Genomic DNA, 17,436 nt, shown 5'->3' on the forward strand with positions numbered 1-17,436 from the left:
AATGGGTAAAGACTAATCTATAGTCAGCTGCCCTCAAATTTGTTCTTTAAAAGGCAAACCTCAACGTGTAGTAGTGGGAAGCTCTTCTCTATCCCACTTTGGGCCTTATTTGCAGGGAAGGAACTAAAAATAATCAGCTCCCAGTTGGCAATTCCATAGAAAGAAATGCCAGGATGATGACAGTCAGATCTAGGTCAAGTCTTGGCCTCCCTATTACAAATTGAGTGGCTTTCTGTAACCGAGTTAAGCTGGGTGACTTTTAGCCTCTCTAAGCCTCAGTTTCCTCATCTGTGTGATGAGGTTAATAATAGCATGGAACACACAGTCACTTTGGGGATTACTTGGATTAAGTACATGAAATTTAGCACATAGTAAGCACCTCCTGATGTTTACTAGCATCAGTACTAGCTACAGCAGCAGTGAAGTGCTAGATTTCTTTGTGAGAGGACCTGGAGTCAGCCCTCCCTCCTCTTTGTATTCATTGTTTTTTTTGGAAATTGTGAATTTGTTATCTTCTCTCTAATGTCCTTCTGGTAAAGGAAAAAAAGTGTAAATTAAAACCAAACCTGTGGCTGACACTAGCTGAAAATCTCAGTGAGGCATTAGTAGCCTCCAAAGTGATTCTCTTCTAGCTCCAAAAATTAATTTTCCCATTTAGCAAACACCTGTCTCTCCCCAGTCAGCAAGCAAAGGTCCACCCATAAGATGACAACTATTCAGGGTGCTCAACCAGTATCGCTCACCTCAGAAGGAATCGTGGTTTTGGATTGGGTCTGTGTTTTACCCACAAAGTTATATAGAAAAATAAACTTCTCAATCCCGTTGAGATCTGGCTGTTTTTAAAATATACTTGATGGCTTAGCTGAAGTTGGTTTTGGTTTTACAAGTTGATTATGTGGATGGAGTCTTTTTTTCATCAGCAATTTCAGGATATAGCTTTTGTAGACCCTTAGACATTAGGGCCCTGAGCAAAATTGGAGGATGCCAGTAAGTAGACTTGCCACCAGTGTCCCCCTCCTCCTTTCCCAAGAACATACCTTTAAGGAATTTCTAATGTAGATTGAAAACTATAGGCACTTGTTACACCCTGGAAGCAGGGTGCAATGTTTCTGCTAATTTGGAATCAGACCAACTCTGCCTTTTACTGGCTTTGTATTGGGAAAGTTGATTTCTCCGAGCCTTGGTATTCCTATAGAATGGTGGGAATAACCCCATCTTTATAATGTATATCACATGTACTGAAATGTAAAGCACTTGGGATAGTATTATTTTGTTTTCCTTTTCCTGGGAAATGGATTCTATCCAGCTTATTTTGACTCCCAAGACATTTGGAGAGGAAGGACTTAATAAACGCTGGGAAGAGTTCATGGTAGTATTTCAGAACACTGGCTGGCAGCCTTCCTGTGAAGGTAGGTCGGCCTTGCAGCTTTAGGGGCTGCTTTTAGCAGCTGGCAGGTAGCTCCATGCAGATTATCTTTCAGAAGGAGGGGATACTTTGTTTTTTGTTGAAGCAGACCTGTTAGATTAAGCATTAAATTAGGCAGTAGCTGAGGACCTGATTTGGAGGACAGTTGTGTTTTTTGAACTCTTCTTTTCCTAGATTATAAAATTGTTTATTTTTGAGACAAGCAGGGTATGTTTCATGGTGATCAGTAGGTTTTCCTAAGACCTTTGAGAACTTCAAACCCTGATAGGCTATAGGTGAAAATTTATTACATTATAGTTGGAAATCTTCTCTCCTCAGGGCACAGTTGTATTTTTCAGAAACTCACTGCTCCTCTAACAAGGAACAGAATTCATTGGTAGAGTTATGCTATGTGATAAGATCCTGAGGGTCAGGCACACCTACCTGGAGCCCAATCCTGGCTCAGCCACTTGCTTCCTTTATCATGTTGGGTAAAATACTTCACTTCCTGGGCTGCAGTCTCCTCATCCATGTAATGGTAAACCTATACTATTGGGTTGTTATATATGGATTCGTGACAGTGTAAAGAACCTACCTGGATATTTGGCTGCTTTAATATCAAAGGAGTAGTAGTTTAGTTAAGATAAAAGCTGTTTTCTCTCACAGAACAGTTTGCACAGAAACAGCTGTAGCTAATTTGGTGACTTAAGTGAGTTTCTGAAAAATACAACTGTGCCCTGAGTTAAGATTTATCAACTATCCTCCTATATAATAAAGAGGTAATATGCAAATTGACCATCACACCCTCACACGACGGCTGGCACGGGGTTAGTGAGGGACGACCAAACAACTGAACAAGCAGGCTGCGTGGGGTGACCAGGCCGGCAGGGGGTTTAGTGAGGGGTGACCAGGCCAGCATGGGGGATGCAGTTGGGGACGACCAGGCTGGCGGGGGGGGGGTGCAGTTGGGGGCGACCAAGCCGGCAGGGGGGTCAGTGAGGGGTGACCAGGCCAGCAGGGGGGGCAGTTGGGGGCAACCAGGCCGGCAGGTGGGGGCACTTAGGGGTGACCAGGCAGGCAGGCAGGTGAGCGATTAGGAGCCAGTGGTCCAGGATTGTGAGAGGGATGTCCGACTGCCTAAACCGGCAGTTGGACATCCCCTGAGGGGTCCTGGATTGGAGAGGGTGCAGGCTGGGCTGAGGGCCCCCCCTCCCCCATGCATGAAATTCGTGCACCGGGCCTCTAGTAATGTAATAAATTTTCACCGACAGCCTCTAGTGTTCTTGTATTGATTACCATCATCACTAGTAGCATCATATCCTGCCCCAGCCAGAGGAAGGAGAAGACAGAGCATATGCCATTTTTTTTAATGGTATGATGTTAAAGATGTTTTGCTCACTTTGCAATGATCAATGCCTAATTACCTGCCCACAGTTAGCTGCAAGGAAGACTTGGAAATGTAGGCTGAGTGGCCGTTATGCTCACCTAAACCTTATACTAATTTAAGAGAAGGGATATCAGGGGACAATTAGCAATTTCTTCTAGACATCATGCTGCATATAAATAAAAGCAGTGGCCAATGTTGTTGTTGTCATGGTTGATATGAAGGGAAGTCATATTGAGCCAGTGGTATGTCTTTATATGAAAACTCTAGCTCTGACTTTATAATTAGTACAACTTTTATTTTAATCTATCACATGAAATATAAACACATATGTCTTGTTATAGAATATAGAAGTCTCCTCCAAAGTATGAATTATAAGGAGGAAAGCAACCATCAGGGATTGTTTATCCTTCATACATTCACAGGAGGTGGAAAGGAACCCAGATGAACAGTTATGGGCCCTTTAGGCTGTCTAGGTCTAGATCAGGGGTGGGGAACCTTTTCTCTGCCAAGGGCCATTTGGATATTTATAACATAATTGGCAGGCCATGCAAAATTATCAACTTAAAAATTAGCCTGCTGTATTTGGTCAAATATTTAACTCGCCCCTAATGACTTGTCACGGCCAGACCAAACGATTTTGAGGGCCTTAAACAACCCACGGGCCGGACATTCCCCACCCTGTTCTAGATTCACAACTTAAGTTTATACCTGTATTTTTCAACGTACAAAGATTCTTGAAGACCTCTTAATTGAAGGGTGGGATGTAGCAGAGCACACACAGGTCTGCCCTATTTTATAGTAGACTGGCTGGAAGGAAAATGCTAATTGAAGTGAGAAGTTATGTTAAGAAAATCTCTTCTGGTGAGTGGAACATTTTACAAGTCTTTAACTTAGAACTTTCTCCTCACATATCTCAGACATCAGGCATATTCTTGTGAATATGTATTGCCTTTGATGTGGAGAAAATGGAATTAAAAATTTTTTACAATCTCCCCCCCCCCCCCCCCCCCAATCATGGAGAATATTTTGGATTAATCACTGTTTGTTTTGTGGAGTTATAAGACAGCTCAGAAAAATGAGTTCAGGTTGGTTGTTTTGCAGCATCAGACTTGATCCATTTTAATGGTCTTGGGCCTCAAACCATTTCCAGACCACAGCCTAAAGTAACTTGAAATGTGTGTACTGTATGGAGAGAGCAAGAGGCCATAAAAGCAGTTCCTTATGACCGGTGGCTTTCTAATTCCCATTTATTAAGCCCCTGGTCATCATAACCTTTGGAGAAATAGCTTTCATCTTTAACCTTGTTTTCAGCAGAATGTTACAACTTGTTTCCATGCCAAGGAGGATAGATATCCCTCACCTCCCCCACTTCTCTGTAAATCCATAGCTAAGTTTTTTGGTGATTGAGTTACTTAAGTGGAAGCAGGGCTGCTTAGAGGCTGGGGGGGAGCCCTGTAGCAGAGTCCTGGTGGGGCCCACCTTAGAGGCCTGGGTTTACCAGAGAGCAGCTATTTTTCCTTGCATCTGTAAATATTGATTTTACAAATGAAATAAAGAATTTAATTTAGCCAAAACCGGTTTGGCTCAGTGGATAGAGCGTCGGCCTGCAGACTGGAGGGTCCCGGGTTGGATTCCGGTCAGGGGCATGTACCTTGGTTGCGGGCACATCCCCAGTGGGGGTGTGCAGGAGGCGGCTGATCAATGTTTCTCTCTCATCGATGTTTCTAGCTCTCTATCTCTCTCCCTTCCTCTCTGTGAAAAATCAATAAAATATATTAAAAAAAATAAAAAAGAATTCAAGTTAGCCCTAGCCGGTTTGGCTCAGTGGATAAAGCATCGGCCTGACCAAAGGTTCCTGGTTTCGATTCAGGTCAAGAGCACATACCAAGGTTGTAGGCTCCTCCCTGGCCCAGACCCTGGTCGGGGCACATGTGGGAGGCAACCAATAGATGTGTTTCTTTCACATTGATATTTCTCTCTCTCTTTTCCTCTCTCTAAAAATCAATGGAAAAATGTCCTTGGGTAAGGATAAAAAAAAATGCAAATCATTCTTCTGATCACACTTAACAATACTTCTAAATCATTAGAAATTTTGGAATATAAAAGGAAAATTAGAAGTGAACATTTTAAGTTTTCTTTTTTTATTCTTATATTTACCTAGGGAAAGAGAACATCCCAACTTTGAATGCTTTCTGGTGCAAAATTAACTTAATCCCAAATTTGGTATTTATTGCCCTGTTAGCTTTTCTAGTGAGTAGTACCAAATAGTTAAGAGTTTTGCTCCAGAATTCTGTAGATTTATTTGGGTGCTCTACATTACATCTAAATAGTAGAAAATAATACAGAATCACATAATAATGATAATATGCATTTATATAAATTCTTTTTTAAAAAATATATTTTATTGATTTTTTACAGAGAGGAAGGGAGAGGGATAGATAGAGAGTTAGAAACATCGATGAGAGAGAATCATCGATCAGCTGCCTCCTGCACACCCCCCACTGGGATGTGCCCGCACCCAAGGTACATGCCCTTGACCAGAATCGAACCTGGGACCTTCCAGTTCGCAGGATGATGCTCTATCCACTGAGCCAAACCGGTTTCGGCCATTTATATAAATTCTAATTCCAGTAGGCTAGAGTAACTAGTCAAATGAAATGATACATGAATTTCCATATAAGACACGCCATTGATTTGATCCTTTTAATTTGATGGAAAACACACTCCTTCTACATTATGAGGTATGGGTGTATCTTAAATGCTATTTATTTGCCATCTGGGTTAATTTAAAATGGTGCTGAATTTCTGTGAACTACATTTTGCATGTATGGAATAATTATAAAATGGAAGTTGAAAAATGTGATCAGCCACTTTCATATTGAGCCTCAGGGAGGAAATGAACAAAATACAGTGGTTACATGCACTGGTGGCAGTGTTCTCGCTTCATAATGGCACCAGGTTAACTCCTCTTATTGCTTGTTAACTTTGTAAGGAAATCAATGGCTTGTGATAACATGGTTTGATGTAGGAGAGGCTGGCTGAAATCACTAGAGATCTCCTGATAAGTATGCAGTGATACCAGGAAGACGATCTTCAGAAGTCATTCATTAAGTAGCAGCAGCCTTCAGTGTCATCTGCTTCCCAGTCAGGGTCATTTTTGTCAGTGTTCGTTAATGTGTCATGATAGTTCTGTATATCTAAAGAATGTCTGGAAATGAGTAAGCACATCTAGATTGGGGCTTTAGGGGATTTGGTCCAGTTTTCTGATTCTTGCATAGGATAACCTTTCATTTAAAATCCCCCTTCCCCCTCTTCCCCCACCTCTCACAATACTGAATGAGGGATCAGAGAGCATAATCCTGTCACATGTTCCCTGGTTGACTAATTGGCTTATTGTATGTGATCACGGTGGCAATTGGATGTTCGGTGAAATCCTTATGGTGACATGATGGCCTGTTTGCCCTCCGTAAGTGAAAGATAATTCTCAGGAGGGGTTTCAATGTAGGCCTCCTTCCAAAGAGCAGTGCCAATCCTTATCTGTGTGTCTAAAAAAAATTAACATGTATTTGAGAAACTAACTCATGTCTGACTTTCAGTTAGGTAGTGATTAGTTTATTATTGGAGCTAAGCTTTAAAATACTTTAAGTAGGGCAACATTGTCTAGTAGCCATAGCCACATGTGGCTATTTAGATTTACATTAAACTTAATTAAATAAAGTGAAAAATTAATTCCCCAGCTCCAGTAGCCACAGTTGAACTGCTCTGTGCCCACTTATATGTTGCTAGTGGTTATATTAGTGCAGACCTAGGACAGTTTCAGCATTGCAGAAAGTTCTCTTGGAAGCACAGACTTGTGGAGCTTATTGGACATATCAGTGAAGAATGCCTTGTCACTGTGTGAGTGAGAGTGGAGAAGGCAGGGCCAAACCCAAATCCCACAGTGTGCTGAGAGCTTTAATCCCAAAATTTCCAGAACCGAAATTGTTTATAAAGCCTTGCACGAATACTCACTCTCTGTGAGATTTGAAGCTCAGAGAAGACCTGCAGTTTACCAGGTATTAGCTACATTAAACATGGTGGGGTTGTTTGTTTTGTAATACCTAATTTCTTGTGGGACTAACATTTTTTGGAATACCATTTAGGAAAGACTGACTTGAGTTTTGGTTAAGTTTAAAGCTTATTTGTGTTAGTAAACTTGGTAGAATTTTTGAAAAAATGCTTGGTAGGATTTCAGCCTGACTTACTGCACATGGAGTGACACTTTTCACTCAGATTTGATCTGCTCAGCTGTACCTGAAGTATTGTGTCTAGTTGCATTGAGCAAAATCAGAGGAGTAGCCCGAAGAATGAGAGGCCCAGAGCCAATGACCTGGTGATATTCAACCTGGAATACAGAAAATTGAAAACACATATTATTCCATTTTCAAATACTCAAAGTGCACTCCAATGGAGGAGAATTTAGAGGCAAAAGACTGGGTCCAGTGGGAAGAAGTTATCTACCTCAATTTCTACTCAGTATTAGAGTCCATTATCCCCAAATGGAAAAAGCTTATCCATGAGATAGTGCATTCTCTTTCAAAGGATGTGATCAAGCAGAGACAGGCTGACTACTCCTTAGGGTATGACAGGGGAGATTTATCTGTTGGATATAGTAATGGCCTTTGGCCTGTTGTGGGTGCAGTGCCACCATTTCAATCCCCTCAACCCAGGCAGCATTTGGAAATATGTAAGCATTTGGAAATATGGAGAGACTTGTTGGTTATTACAGTGCTTGGGCACTACTGGATTCTGGGTGTCATGTTTTCTAAAGATCCTTTATAGTTCTGAGTGAGTGGCTTTTTGTACCTGTGGCTAGTGATTCCTATTAGTAGGAAGAGATTTGGTCCAAGTACAAGATGAACTATCTTTCACCCTAGATTATTAGATTAACCCTCTAACTGTGCTCCCTCCAGTCTGGTTCACTTCCCTGCCATCCACCTTCTTACTGTTACCAGGTATATCTTACTAAAATGCAGAACTGATAGCACTCAGCTGCTTAAAACATTTTTAATAAAAAATATTTTACTGGGTCAGGCCCAACTTCATTGCACATTTGAAGCCCTTCTCTGTTTGGCCTCCTCTTGCCTTACAGATTCCACTTCCCACTAGTACGTGGTTCTATAGAGTATGTGTATGCCGTACTCCAATGATTTGATGCACTTGCCTTTGTTCTTCCACTTTAAAGAATTTGGGATTGTGTCTTGCCATTCCCAAGAAGGCCCTCAAAATCCAACCTGCCTGTCTCTCCCAACTTTTCCTGTACCCTGTATCCTCCTGCAGACACACATTCTTTCTCTTCCTTGACAGACAAGCTTTCTCCTTCATGGACCTTAGCCAAACTATTTCCTCTCCCAGGAATTCTTTTCTCCTTGCTCTTCACAAGACTCCTGCAAATCCTTTAGGTCTCAGTTGTTGGGTCAGCTTCCCTAGGGAATCTCCCCCAAGCCTGAGATTCAATTAGATATTTCCCTGGTAAGTGATTACTTAGCATCCTGTAATTTTCTTCATGAAAATGATCCTCTAATTGTAATTATAAAACCTCTTGAGTATTATTAATTCACTGAATGTCTTGTTCATTACTTTTATCTCAATTCCTACTATAGTGCCTGGTACATAGTAGGTGCTAAATAAATATTTAATGGATAAATAAGAATGCTTTTTCATTTCTTTTTATAACCTTCCTTAGTATTTTATATCCTGCATTCCTGTATGTCTGGGAGCTCTTTGAGGAGTGGGGCCATTATCTGTTGCTCACTTTTGGATCTCCATGTGTAAGGAACATTATTGTTCGTTATAAGAACCCTACTTCATTTTATATCGTTTCCCTTACTTTCCCTTTACTATCCCTATCAATAAATGGGGGTATTAAAAATTTCTAAGTTGTTGTAGAGTGGTATTTTTAAAATTACTCTTTTTATCAGAAGTACCATATCTATTGCCATGCTTGAAAAGTTTCTGCATGGCAGGTATTGTCATATAATCTCCTGAGAGGATTGAATATCCATTGTACACACTGTAGTTTGTGGTTTGTTAAGGTCTGTTTCTTAGCAGGCTTTGTTGGACTTAGGAGCTTATGTTGTCTATATTTTCAATACTTCTTCTGAACAAATGCAAAAAATAATTTTATGATCAAAGTAAGTAGTCAGTTGATTTAATATATAGAATTTCATTTAGTGACCATGTTTCCCAAAGATGCTTGTATTCCTTAAATCACAGTATTTTATTGAGATATAATTTACACATCATAACATTTACTCATTTTAAGTGTACAGTTAAATGATTTTTAGTAAATTTAGAGTTGTATAACCATAACCACAATGTAGGTTTTTTAAAAAAAAATAAGGATTCTTTAAAAATCATAAATCACAGTATTTTAAAGAATAATTTGGCTTCGCTCTCTCCCTCCCTCCCTCCCTCCCTCCCTCCCTCTTTCTCTCTCTCCCTCCCCCCCTTTCTCTCTCTCCCTCCCCCCCCCCCTTTCTCTCATCCAAATTCTGGTTAGAGAAACTCCCATCTTACCTTTGACTTATTAATACATTCTTAGTGGTATTTTATTTGTTGGTGCTGGTATAAAGTTCAAACTAGGAGCTTATATCTGAGTGAGCAGCTTGAGCAATAAAAGAGGCCATAAGGATTATTGCCTACTGCAGATTTACTGGATCTAGAGTGGCTTCACCACTTGTGGTGAGGTGGCAGAGGGGTAGGCAGGAAGTGGGAGAGGAAATGAAATGTGGGGTGGAGTGGGAGGAGAGGAACAGATGGGGAAGGGAAGGAAAAGGGGAAGAGATGGCAGAAATAATGGGAAAGCAATTCTGTTTCTAAGAAGATGTGAAAAACTTGGTGTATTTTCTGATTCAGAGAGGTTATTTTTTAAAATTTGAAGAAAAAAAATGCTTCCTTTGGGTCAGTTTATGAGAGTACTATGGGCTGCTACTGTGTTTTTTCTTCTCATTTGCCCCTTCTCGCGTTTTAATTTTCACACCTTGTGCACACTTCTTTAGTCTGTGGTATAATGGTAGTGTGTTGGTGAGTGAGCAATGTGGGGGTGTTTCTGGCCCTTTCAGAGCACACAGGGGAGGAGGCACTTTTTTGCCTTAAGGAGCTTCTGTTCAAAGGCTCTTTCCTTAAACAGCAGATGATTCGCAGAAATAGGGAAGTAAAATTCTTACTATAAGTAAAGTTCAGATGTGGCATTATATGGCTATTGCCATGAGAGACAAGGAAGGAGCTGAGTCTTGACTTCCATTGTCATTTTAGCTTTTTAGTAAGTTTCTATAGGAACACCAGATGTCAGTGTTATGGCTCACTGGTGTGTTTCTGGCTTTCTCAATCAGTGCATTTGATTTTAATACTGAGGCAGAAAGATATCCCCACAGCCTAGGCAGCTTTGCCTATCTTGGCAGTTGGAATACAGTTTAAGAAGCAAGAATTGAACGATCTTTATGGTAGAAAGGCCCTAACTAGATGTATTTTCTACATTTTTATCTTTTGGAACTGTTCCTTGAATGCTTAATATTAAGTAGATGATATTTTAGTAATATACAGAAATGGCAGAAAGTAAGACATGCCTAAAAGCTTGTTGAATGAATGGATGCATGAGTAGAATGAATGATATGTGTGTTGGATATGTGTACATGTGGGTCCTGGGCTTTCGGGTCTTTGGAAGTTTAGAGCGGCCATTGTTGAATTTCAACAATTCCATTTCGAAAATAAAAGGTGGAAAAAGTTCATAAAAACTTCTGTCTGTATACTTACTTTGGGTATTAAACGAATCCTAGAATCGTCCTACATGTTGTCTTTTTCTTTGCTTTCCAAGTACTTCCGTTTTCATTACTCAGATAACCAGAATACCTTAATCTAAATGTGAGCTCTGTACTTGGGCACATAGTAATTAGGTACTCAGTAAGCATACATGGTCAGATTGGCTTTAAGGGAAAATTACTGCTGTGCACCTCCTTCTAGTGTTTTCATAAATTTTTAGTTTCTTTTTTCTAAATATATATTCATTGATGTCAGAGAGGAAGGGAGGGGGAGGGAAAGAAAGATAGAAACAGCAATGATGAAAGAGAATCATTGATTGGCTGTCTCCTGTACACTCCACACTGGGGATCCAGCCTACAACCCGGGCATATGCACTGATCAGGAATCAAACCATGGCCTCCTGGTTCATAGGTCTGTCCTCCACCACTGAGCCATGCCAGCTGGGCAACTTTTAGGGTTTTTACTTTTCTTCAGAGAAAGAGAGAAATGAATTATTTCACTTTGGCAGGTAAATTATTAAAGAGTAAGAGAGTGGACAGGGATATCTATAAAGACATTGGGATTGCTTCTTAAGCCCTTGTTTTAAAAGTCTTACAATTAAAAATAATCAAAGGTATATTTAATGTTTAGAGTTTATTAAAAGCTTCAAATGCAATGATCTATTATTTGACATGTTTTTCCCCATTAGTTATAGGCACAAAATACATATTACTATTAGAAAATCAGGGGTGAAAACACCACATGTAGATAACTGATTTAAAGCAGTTTCCTCTCCCACATCACCTCCTCCACTACCCCTATACAGCTGGGAGGTGGAAATGGTGGTCACCCTAGTTAACCTCGGAAATTATTTATTTGAGGGTTTTGGAATGTGTAGTACCAGGTAGCTCAAGGGGAATTTCATGTTTCACGATGGCTTAGCTCTTTGTAGGTACTACTTAGTATAACTGAGCTTCATATTCACTTCAAAGCAGTGGAGAAAGTTACTTACTTTTCTCAGTTGGGATCAACCAAAACAAGACTGTTCCCAGGGACACAGCACAGTCCCTTTGGCTCTTCATTCACTAAACTGAGTTAAAAGGAGTGCAGAAGAGACCTATTTTAGACTGATCCTAGAATGTTGTGTATTTAGGTGAGAAAGGTATTTGTATTTAGGGCACTTAGGTATGTCCAGATGTGAGGGCCTCCATGTGGAGACTTCTGTGCTATTTAATTTTTCTAATATCACACAATTTACTAACATGAGTAAGATAATAGTAAATCAAGATCATTCTTTGTAGAACTGAATCATGGATAGAGAAATGACCGTATACTATCCATTTTAGTCCCCCCTCCCCCCCTAAAAATGACTTAAACTTGTAGGTTTTAGTTTTTCCATTGCATTTAAAAGAAATACCTGGAATTTTTAAACTTGACTAGTAGCAAGAGTTGTACATTTTTAATCCCTTTCAAATATGTAGCCCTTGATTACATTAAGATATGAACTCTTTTCACATTTATAGATGAAACATAAAAGTTCAATTCTGCATATCCTTCTAGTGCAGTGGTTCTCAACCTTTCTAATGCCACGACCCTTTAATACAGTTCCTCATGTTGTGGTGACCCCCAACCATACAATTATTTTCGTTGCTACTTCATAACTGTAATTTTGCTACTGTTAATGAATTGTAATGTAAATATCTGTGTTTTCCTATTGTCTTAGGCTCTACAGCAGCGGTTCTGAACCTGTGGGTTGCGACTCACAGGTTGAGAACCGCTAGCAGGGTCGCCTAAGACCATCGGAAAACACAGATATTTACATTACGATTCATAACAGTAGCAAAATTACAGTTATGAAGTAGCAGCGAAAATAATTGTATGGTTGGGGGTCACCACAACATGAGGAACTGTATTAAAGGGTTGCGGCATCAGAAAGGTTGAGAACCATTGTTCTAGTGTTCAACAAAATTAGGAGAAATTTAAAAAAATAAGTGTTTCTAGGAAATATTTTGAATATTTTTTTATGTAGGTAGGTAGAGAAGAGGGAGTACAAAGAAAGCAGATGAAATGGGTTGTTGTATTTTGTTTGTTAGAACTGGTGGGAAGAGGTTGAGTCAAAGTGTACCATGGAGATGAAAGTATAATTTAAGCTGCTTTTACCAGTTGTAAGGGAGCATCCTTCATAGGGGCACAGTTGGATGCCCAGTTGCTTCTCAGCAGTCTAGACCCAAATGTACTATAGATGTTTAGTCATCTACTACCCGGGCATTTCTTTGAAATGTGGAGACCCCTAAATCCTGTTTTGCATGTAATTGAAGTTAGAGGACATGCTAGGGAAAGCTATTCTTGATCTACTAGAAAACAAATAATTGTATTCTGTTTCTGATCTTCATTTATAGCACCAGCAACAAGTGGTGCAGGCTGTGGAACGGGCCAAGCAGGTGACCATGGCAGAACTGAACGCCATCATTGGGGTACGTGGCCTTTCCATTTTAGCTCTGATCTTGGTGTTTGTCATCAGTTCTCTCATTCTCTTTTAAATTCCATTCCATCAAAAGGGCAAAAGGCAGTAGAGGACCACAAAATGAAATAAAGCACTTTACCTTTAATCTCATGTGAATTTTGGTGGCTACCTTAGAAACTTTGGATGGTACTCTCACCAATTCAAGTTCACATATTCCTGAAAACTCTCCCCTAAAGAGACTGGATAGTTTTCATAATATTTCTTTCCTTTGCAATCAGCTTCTGTTGCTAACCTATGCCAGAAAAAGATTCATATCTTCCTGATATTAAAATGACCTGATTTCTTTTATCTTTCCTCAAATACTAGATAACAATATCTTAATATCATTTTTATGAAATAAAATTTTTGCATCACCCTGCTACTCTATTCTGTGATGAGTGGTTCTTATGGACTAGCGCCCATTTGTAGTAGAAATGATAGATGAACAACATCTTTTAGAAAATCAGTGGCCCAGTTATAAAATCTTTCCTGGTGATAGTAGCATTAACAATGTTGCTGGAATTCATAGATTTGGGCAGTCACTCCAACTCCACTTGTATTTTTGTTTACTCCAGATTAAGGTAACAAGTGATAAAATAAGGTGCTAAAACTTAGAAATCAAGTGAGAACTTGTAGCTGAAAGAGCACAGTATTCAAATCTCTATTTATGTGGCTGGTACAAGCAGTTCCTTCCTTATTGTAATGAAGACTCTACAACTGTACTTGCCTCTTTCTGCCTCTCCCAATTTTTTTCTTTTGTGTATAGATTATACATAAAAGTCCTCTCTCTTTTTTTCCCCCAGTGTATCAAACACACTTTGAAATGCTAATTATTGCATTTACTTTCATTAAAATTCAAATTGCGGAGTGAAGATGCGGATAAGGGTCGCTTGATAATCAATCTGAAGTGAAGATATTGCTTCAATTATGCCTCTGTCTTTTAACAAGGAAATCAGAACTCTGGTCTGACTGCAGTGGTGGTTGAGCAGATAGTCTGATTGTAGCTTGTTTTTTAATGAGCTGTTTTGAGCTTTATTTTCTGTCCCTCTGACCACACGAAAATACTGATAGTAAATTAGAAGACGTAATACATGGAATAAAGTGACCTTTATTTCTTCAGAAGTGCCCTTGGAAAGAAGAGGCTGAATCAGAACAAGCCATGTAGACTCATTTGTCACACATTTTCTTCCCTGAGGGTTTGGGGGAGAGATGAGAGAGGAATACATTTCACAATTAGTTATTTTCCAAAATTTCAGAGTGTTGTTTTTAAAGTTAGAATTATATGTAAAACTAGAGGCCCCATGCACGGATTCATGCACCGGTGGGGTCCCTTGGCCTAGCCTACGCCCTCTTGCAATCTGGGACCCTTCGGGGGATGTTAGACTGCCGGTTTCAGCCTGATCCCCAGAGGCAGACCGAGGGACCCCACTGGTGCACAAATCTGTGCACTGGGCCTCTTGTATGCATATAAGATCTTTGGTTAATCTCTTCCCACCCTCCCCCTGGTGGTCAGTGTGCATCATAGCTACCGGTCGAACAGTCTAATGGTTGCTTAGGCTTTTATATATATAGACTAGAGGCCCGGTGCATGTTTGTGCACTGGTGGGGTCCCTCCAGGTGGCCTGCAGAGATCGGGCCCCAGCTTGTGCCCCCAGCCTCGCAGCCCCAACTTGTGCCCATAGCCTCACAGCCCTGCAGCCCCCCCTGGCACCCTGCCTTGGCCTGGCTTTGCCCCCTCACCTGCTCCACCATCCCGCCTGCGGGGTGATCGATCGGGGCCAGGCCTCTTGACTGGCTCCCTCATCACTTGGGAGCCAGGCGGCAGCCCTGCCTCCTGCCGCCATCACTGGGTCGCTGTCTGTGGGGCATTCGGGCCCCTGCTTGCACCCGCCTTGGTCTGGCACCGCCCACTCACCTGCTCCACCATCTCGTTGTAGTCCCACTCTTGTCGGGGCCGGTCGGGACCAGCAGTGCCTCCATTGCTGTCTGCTGCCAGCATTGCATTGCAGATGTACGCCATGTTCTGCGCCACCCCTTGGTGGTCAGCGCACATCATAGCGCACCTCATAGCGAGCGGTCGAACAACCGCCTGAGGGGACGATTTGCATATTAGGCTTTTATTATATAGGATAGATACCAGCTGTGCTTGCTTGAAATGTGTGCTGTGTTCACCTTGGGTTGTATTATTAGGTCACTAGGTATTATTAGGTCACTAAGGATAGAACCTACATTTGTCAGGTACTGCAGTATTTGCTGGTGAAGGAGTGAGAATGGGTGGAATGCGAGCTTGCTGGGTCATTTCTGGCTTAGTGTTCATTGTTTGTAGGAACTACTAAAATATAGGTATCCATCCTACCTTACGTCTGGTTGGCAGTCTTCTCTAGAAAAACAGAACACTTACTTTGTTTCCTTTTTGAGTCTTATTAGTTTAGTTACTGTCTGTACAGTGGAGAGATTAATCTAAATAAAAAACATTGTTTTGTGTTGGATGTTGCTTAAAAATATGAGGGAAGATATAAAAATCAGAACAAGTTCCCTTCCCTTCACATAAAGTATATTTTATTACTCTTTTGTATCTATTTCATTTTGCATACTTTGCTTTGAATGGGATGGCAGGTTGCCTTTTCTCAGGGAACGGGCGATTTATTAGACTGTAGCGGAATAACTGATATAGTGTATATATGGATTTAATTATTAAAATAAAACTAATTTAATTTTGTGATCTAAAAACTTATTTGAAGAACTAACTCAGTAGAGCTGCATGCTGTCTGTGTAGAGCTGGTGGACCTGGTAGCAATTCCAGATTATTTGTATCTGAGCAGAAAATGAAGTCTAAATCACATAGTCTGACTTCTGAAAAATAGGTTGCAGAAATAGAAAAACAAACCCCACAGTTTTAGGGAGAAGGAAAGAGCTTGAAAATAAACTCACATGATGCATTTCTGCTGCTGCTGTTCTGTCTCCTTGGTCTTTGTTTCAGCCCCGGTAGTGCCTTGTCTCTAGTACTTTCTGAGTTGTAACATTGTGGAATTTTAAATGCACCTGCTGTTACCCTCGGGCATGGCTGAGTTGTGAGGTGATTTGACCTGCAAGCAAAAGTGATGAGGGGTCAATTTTAGATTGTTACTTGAGTCTTAGACTGTAGTCTGCAATGATTTTCGGCACTGAAGGGATGAAAGTTTTTCTCCTGGAAGAAAAGACCCATCTAAGCATCTGCAGACCTTCATTTATTTATCACTACATATGTATCTTTTTTGTATGTATGCACACCATCCAGACAAGTGCAAATGTTCCCAGATTTAATGAAATCTGATGAAGCACCTTTTTAACTCTGCAATATTATTCTACCTTCATTGGTAAATGAGCCAAACCAGTGATCCATGCCGTTTAAATGCAAAATGCTGAAGTGAGCCCGGAACCTGCAGAGGCTGCTTGTTCTCCTGACAATAAGCTAGTTGTGCTTAATGGAATGAAACACAGTTATAATGATTTCTTTCACAGGTCATGTTCAGTTTAAAACTGTTGATAGATTGAAATAAGTTAAATATTACTTGTCTTTTATTTATAAGGAAAAAAACAGGAAAATTCCTGTGTTTTCTACAATTAATATTTTGTGTTTTGTTTTGAATTCGTTGTAGCTCATGTTTCCTTGAAGCCTTCTTGGAGTTCCCTCCAAATGGGCTAAGGGAGTGTTATGCATTTAGCTTGATCTTGTCATGTGTCCTACTAGCCACTGTGTTTTTAAATTAGAATCTCTGTGAGATCACACTGTTGGAACAACACACAAATTGTAGTTTTAAATCAGTAATATGATCTAATTAGAAATGATGTTTTCATTTCCTATATTATTAAATTGAGTCATCTGACTATCTTAAAATGCTTTTTAAATCCATTATACTATATAATCAGCGCATGCTGTGTAAATGTGGTTATGCTTAATAAAGGAGGCTGACATAGGAACCTCATAAAATTTCACCAAAGAAGCTACCATTAAGAAACAAAAGTTTTATTAGGGATAAACATTGGAAAAGAAAATGTTTAGCTTGTAAAAATAGGAAATGAGGTTCCTGTGGATTCCCCCCACTTTTTAAACCTAATTCTTTGGAGAAAAAACAGAATAGAAATAAAGCTTTTTTTTTTTTTTTTTTTAAAGCACACCCCTTAAAAAATCCTTCAGAACAGGTATGCTATGGTGTTGTAGGAAAATGCAGTTTAGCACAAGAAATGCTGAACCTCAATTTTTAGCAGTGACATTTTAATGATAGGAAGTCTGCAAAATTATTTGCCATCAATTGTGAAGGCAATAACAAGCCTTGGTGGTTTTTCACACTCTCTGTGTTAAGTGCTTTCAGAATGACAGCG

At 40.1% G+C, this 17,436-nt stretch overlaps 1 protein-coding gene across 5 annotated transcripts in view; it reads left to right on the top strand.

Annotated features, from left to right (window-relative positions):
- LOC103286511 (TLE family member 4, transcriptional corepressor) overlaps nucleotides 1-17,436 on the top strand; it is a 163,989-nt gene that overhangs the window by 40,164 nt on the left and 106,389 nt on the right. For all 5 annotated transcript variants that reach the window (XM_008142048.3, XM_028146281.2, XM_008142049.3 and 2 more), the window contains exon 6: nucleotides 12,971-13,045. In XM_008142048.3, the coding sequence (XP_008140270.1) occupies nucleotides 12,971-13,045 (75 nt within the window). The remainder of the gene's footprint in view (nucleotides 1-12,970; nucleotides 13,046-17,436) is intronic.

The sequence above is a fragment of the Eptesicus fuscus genome, chromosome 15, assembly GCF_027574615.1.
Source record: "Eptesicus fuscus isolate TK198812 chromosome 15, DD_ASM_mEF_20220401, whole genome shotgun sequence".
In the NCBI taxonomy this organism is placed as follows: Eukaryota; Metazoa; Chordata; class Mammalia; order Chiroptera; family Vespertilionidae; genus Eptesicus; species Eptesicus fuscus.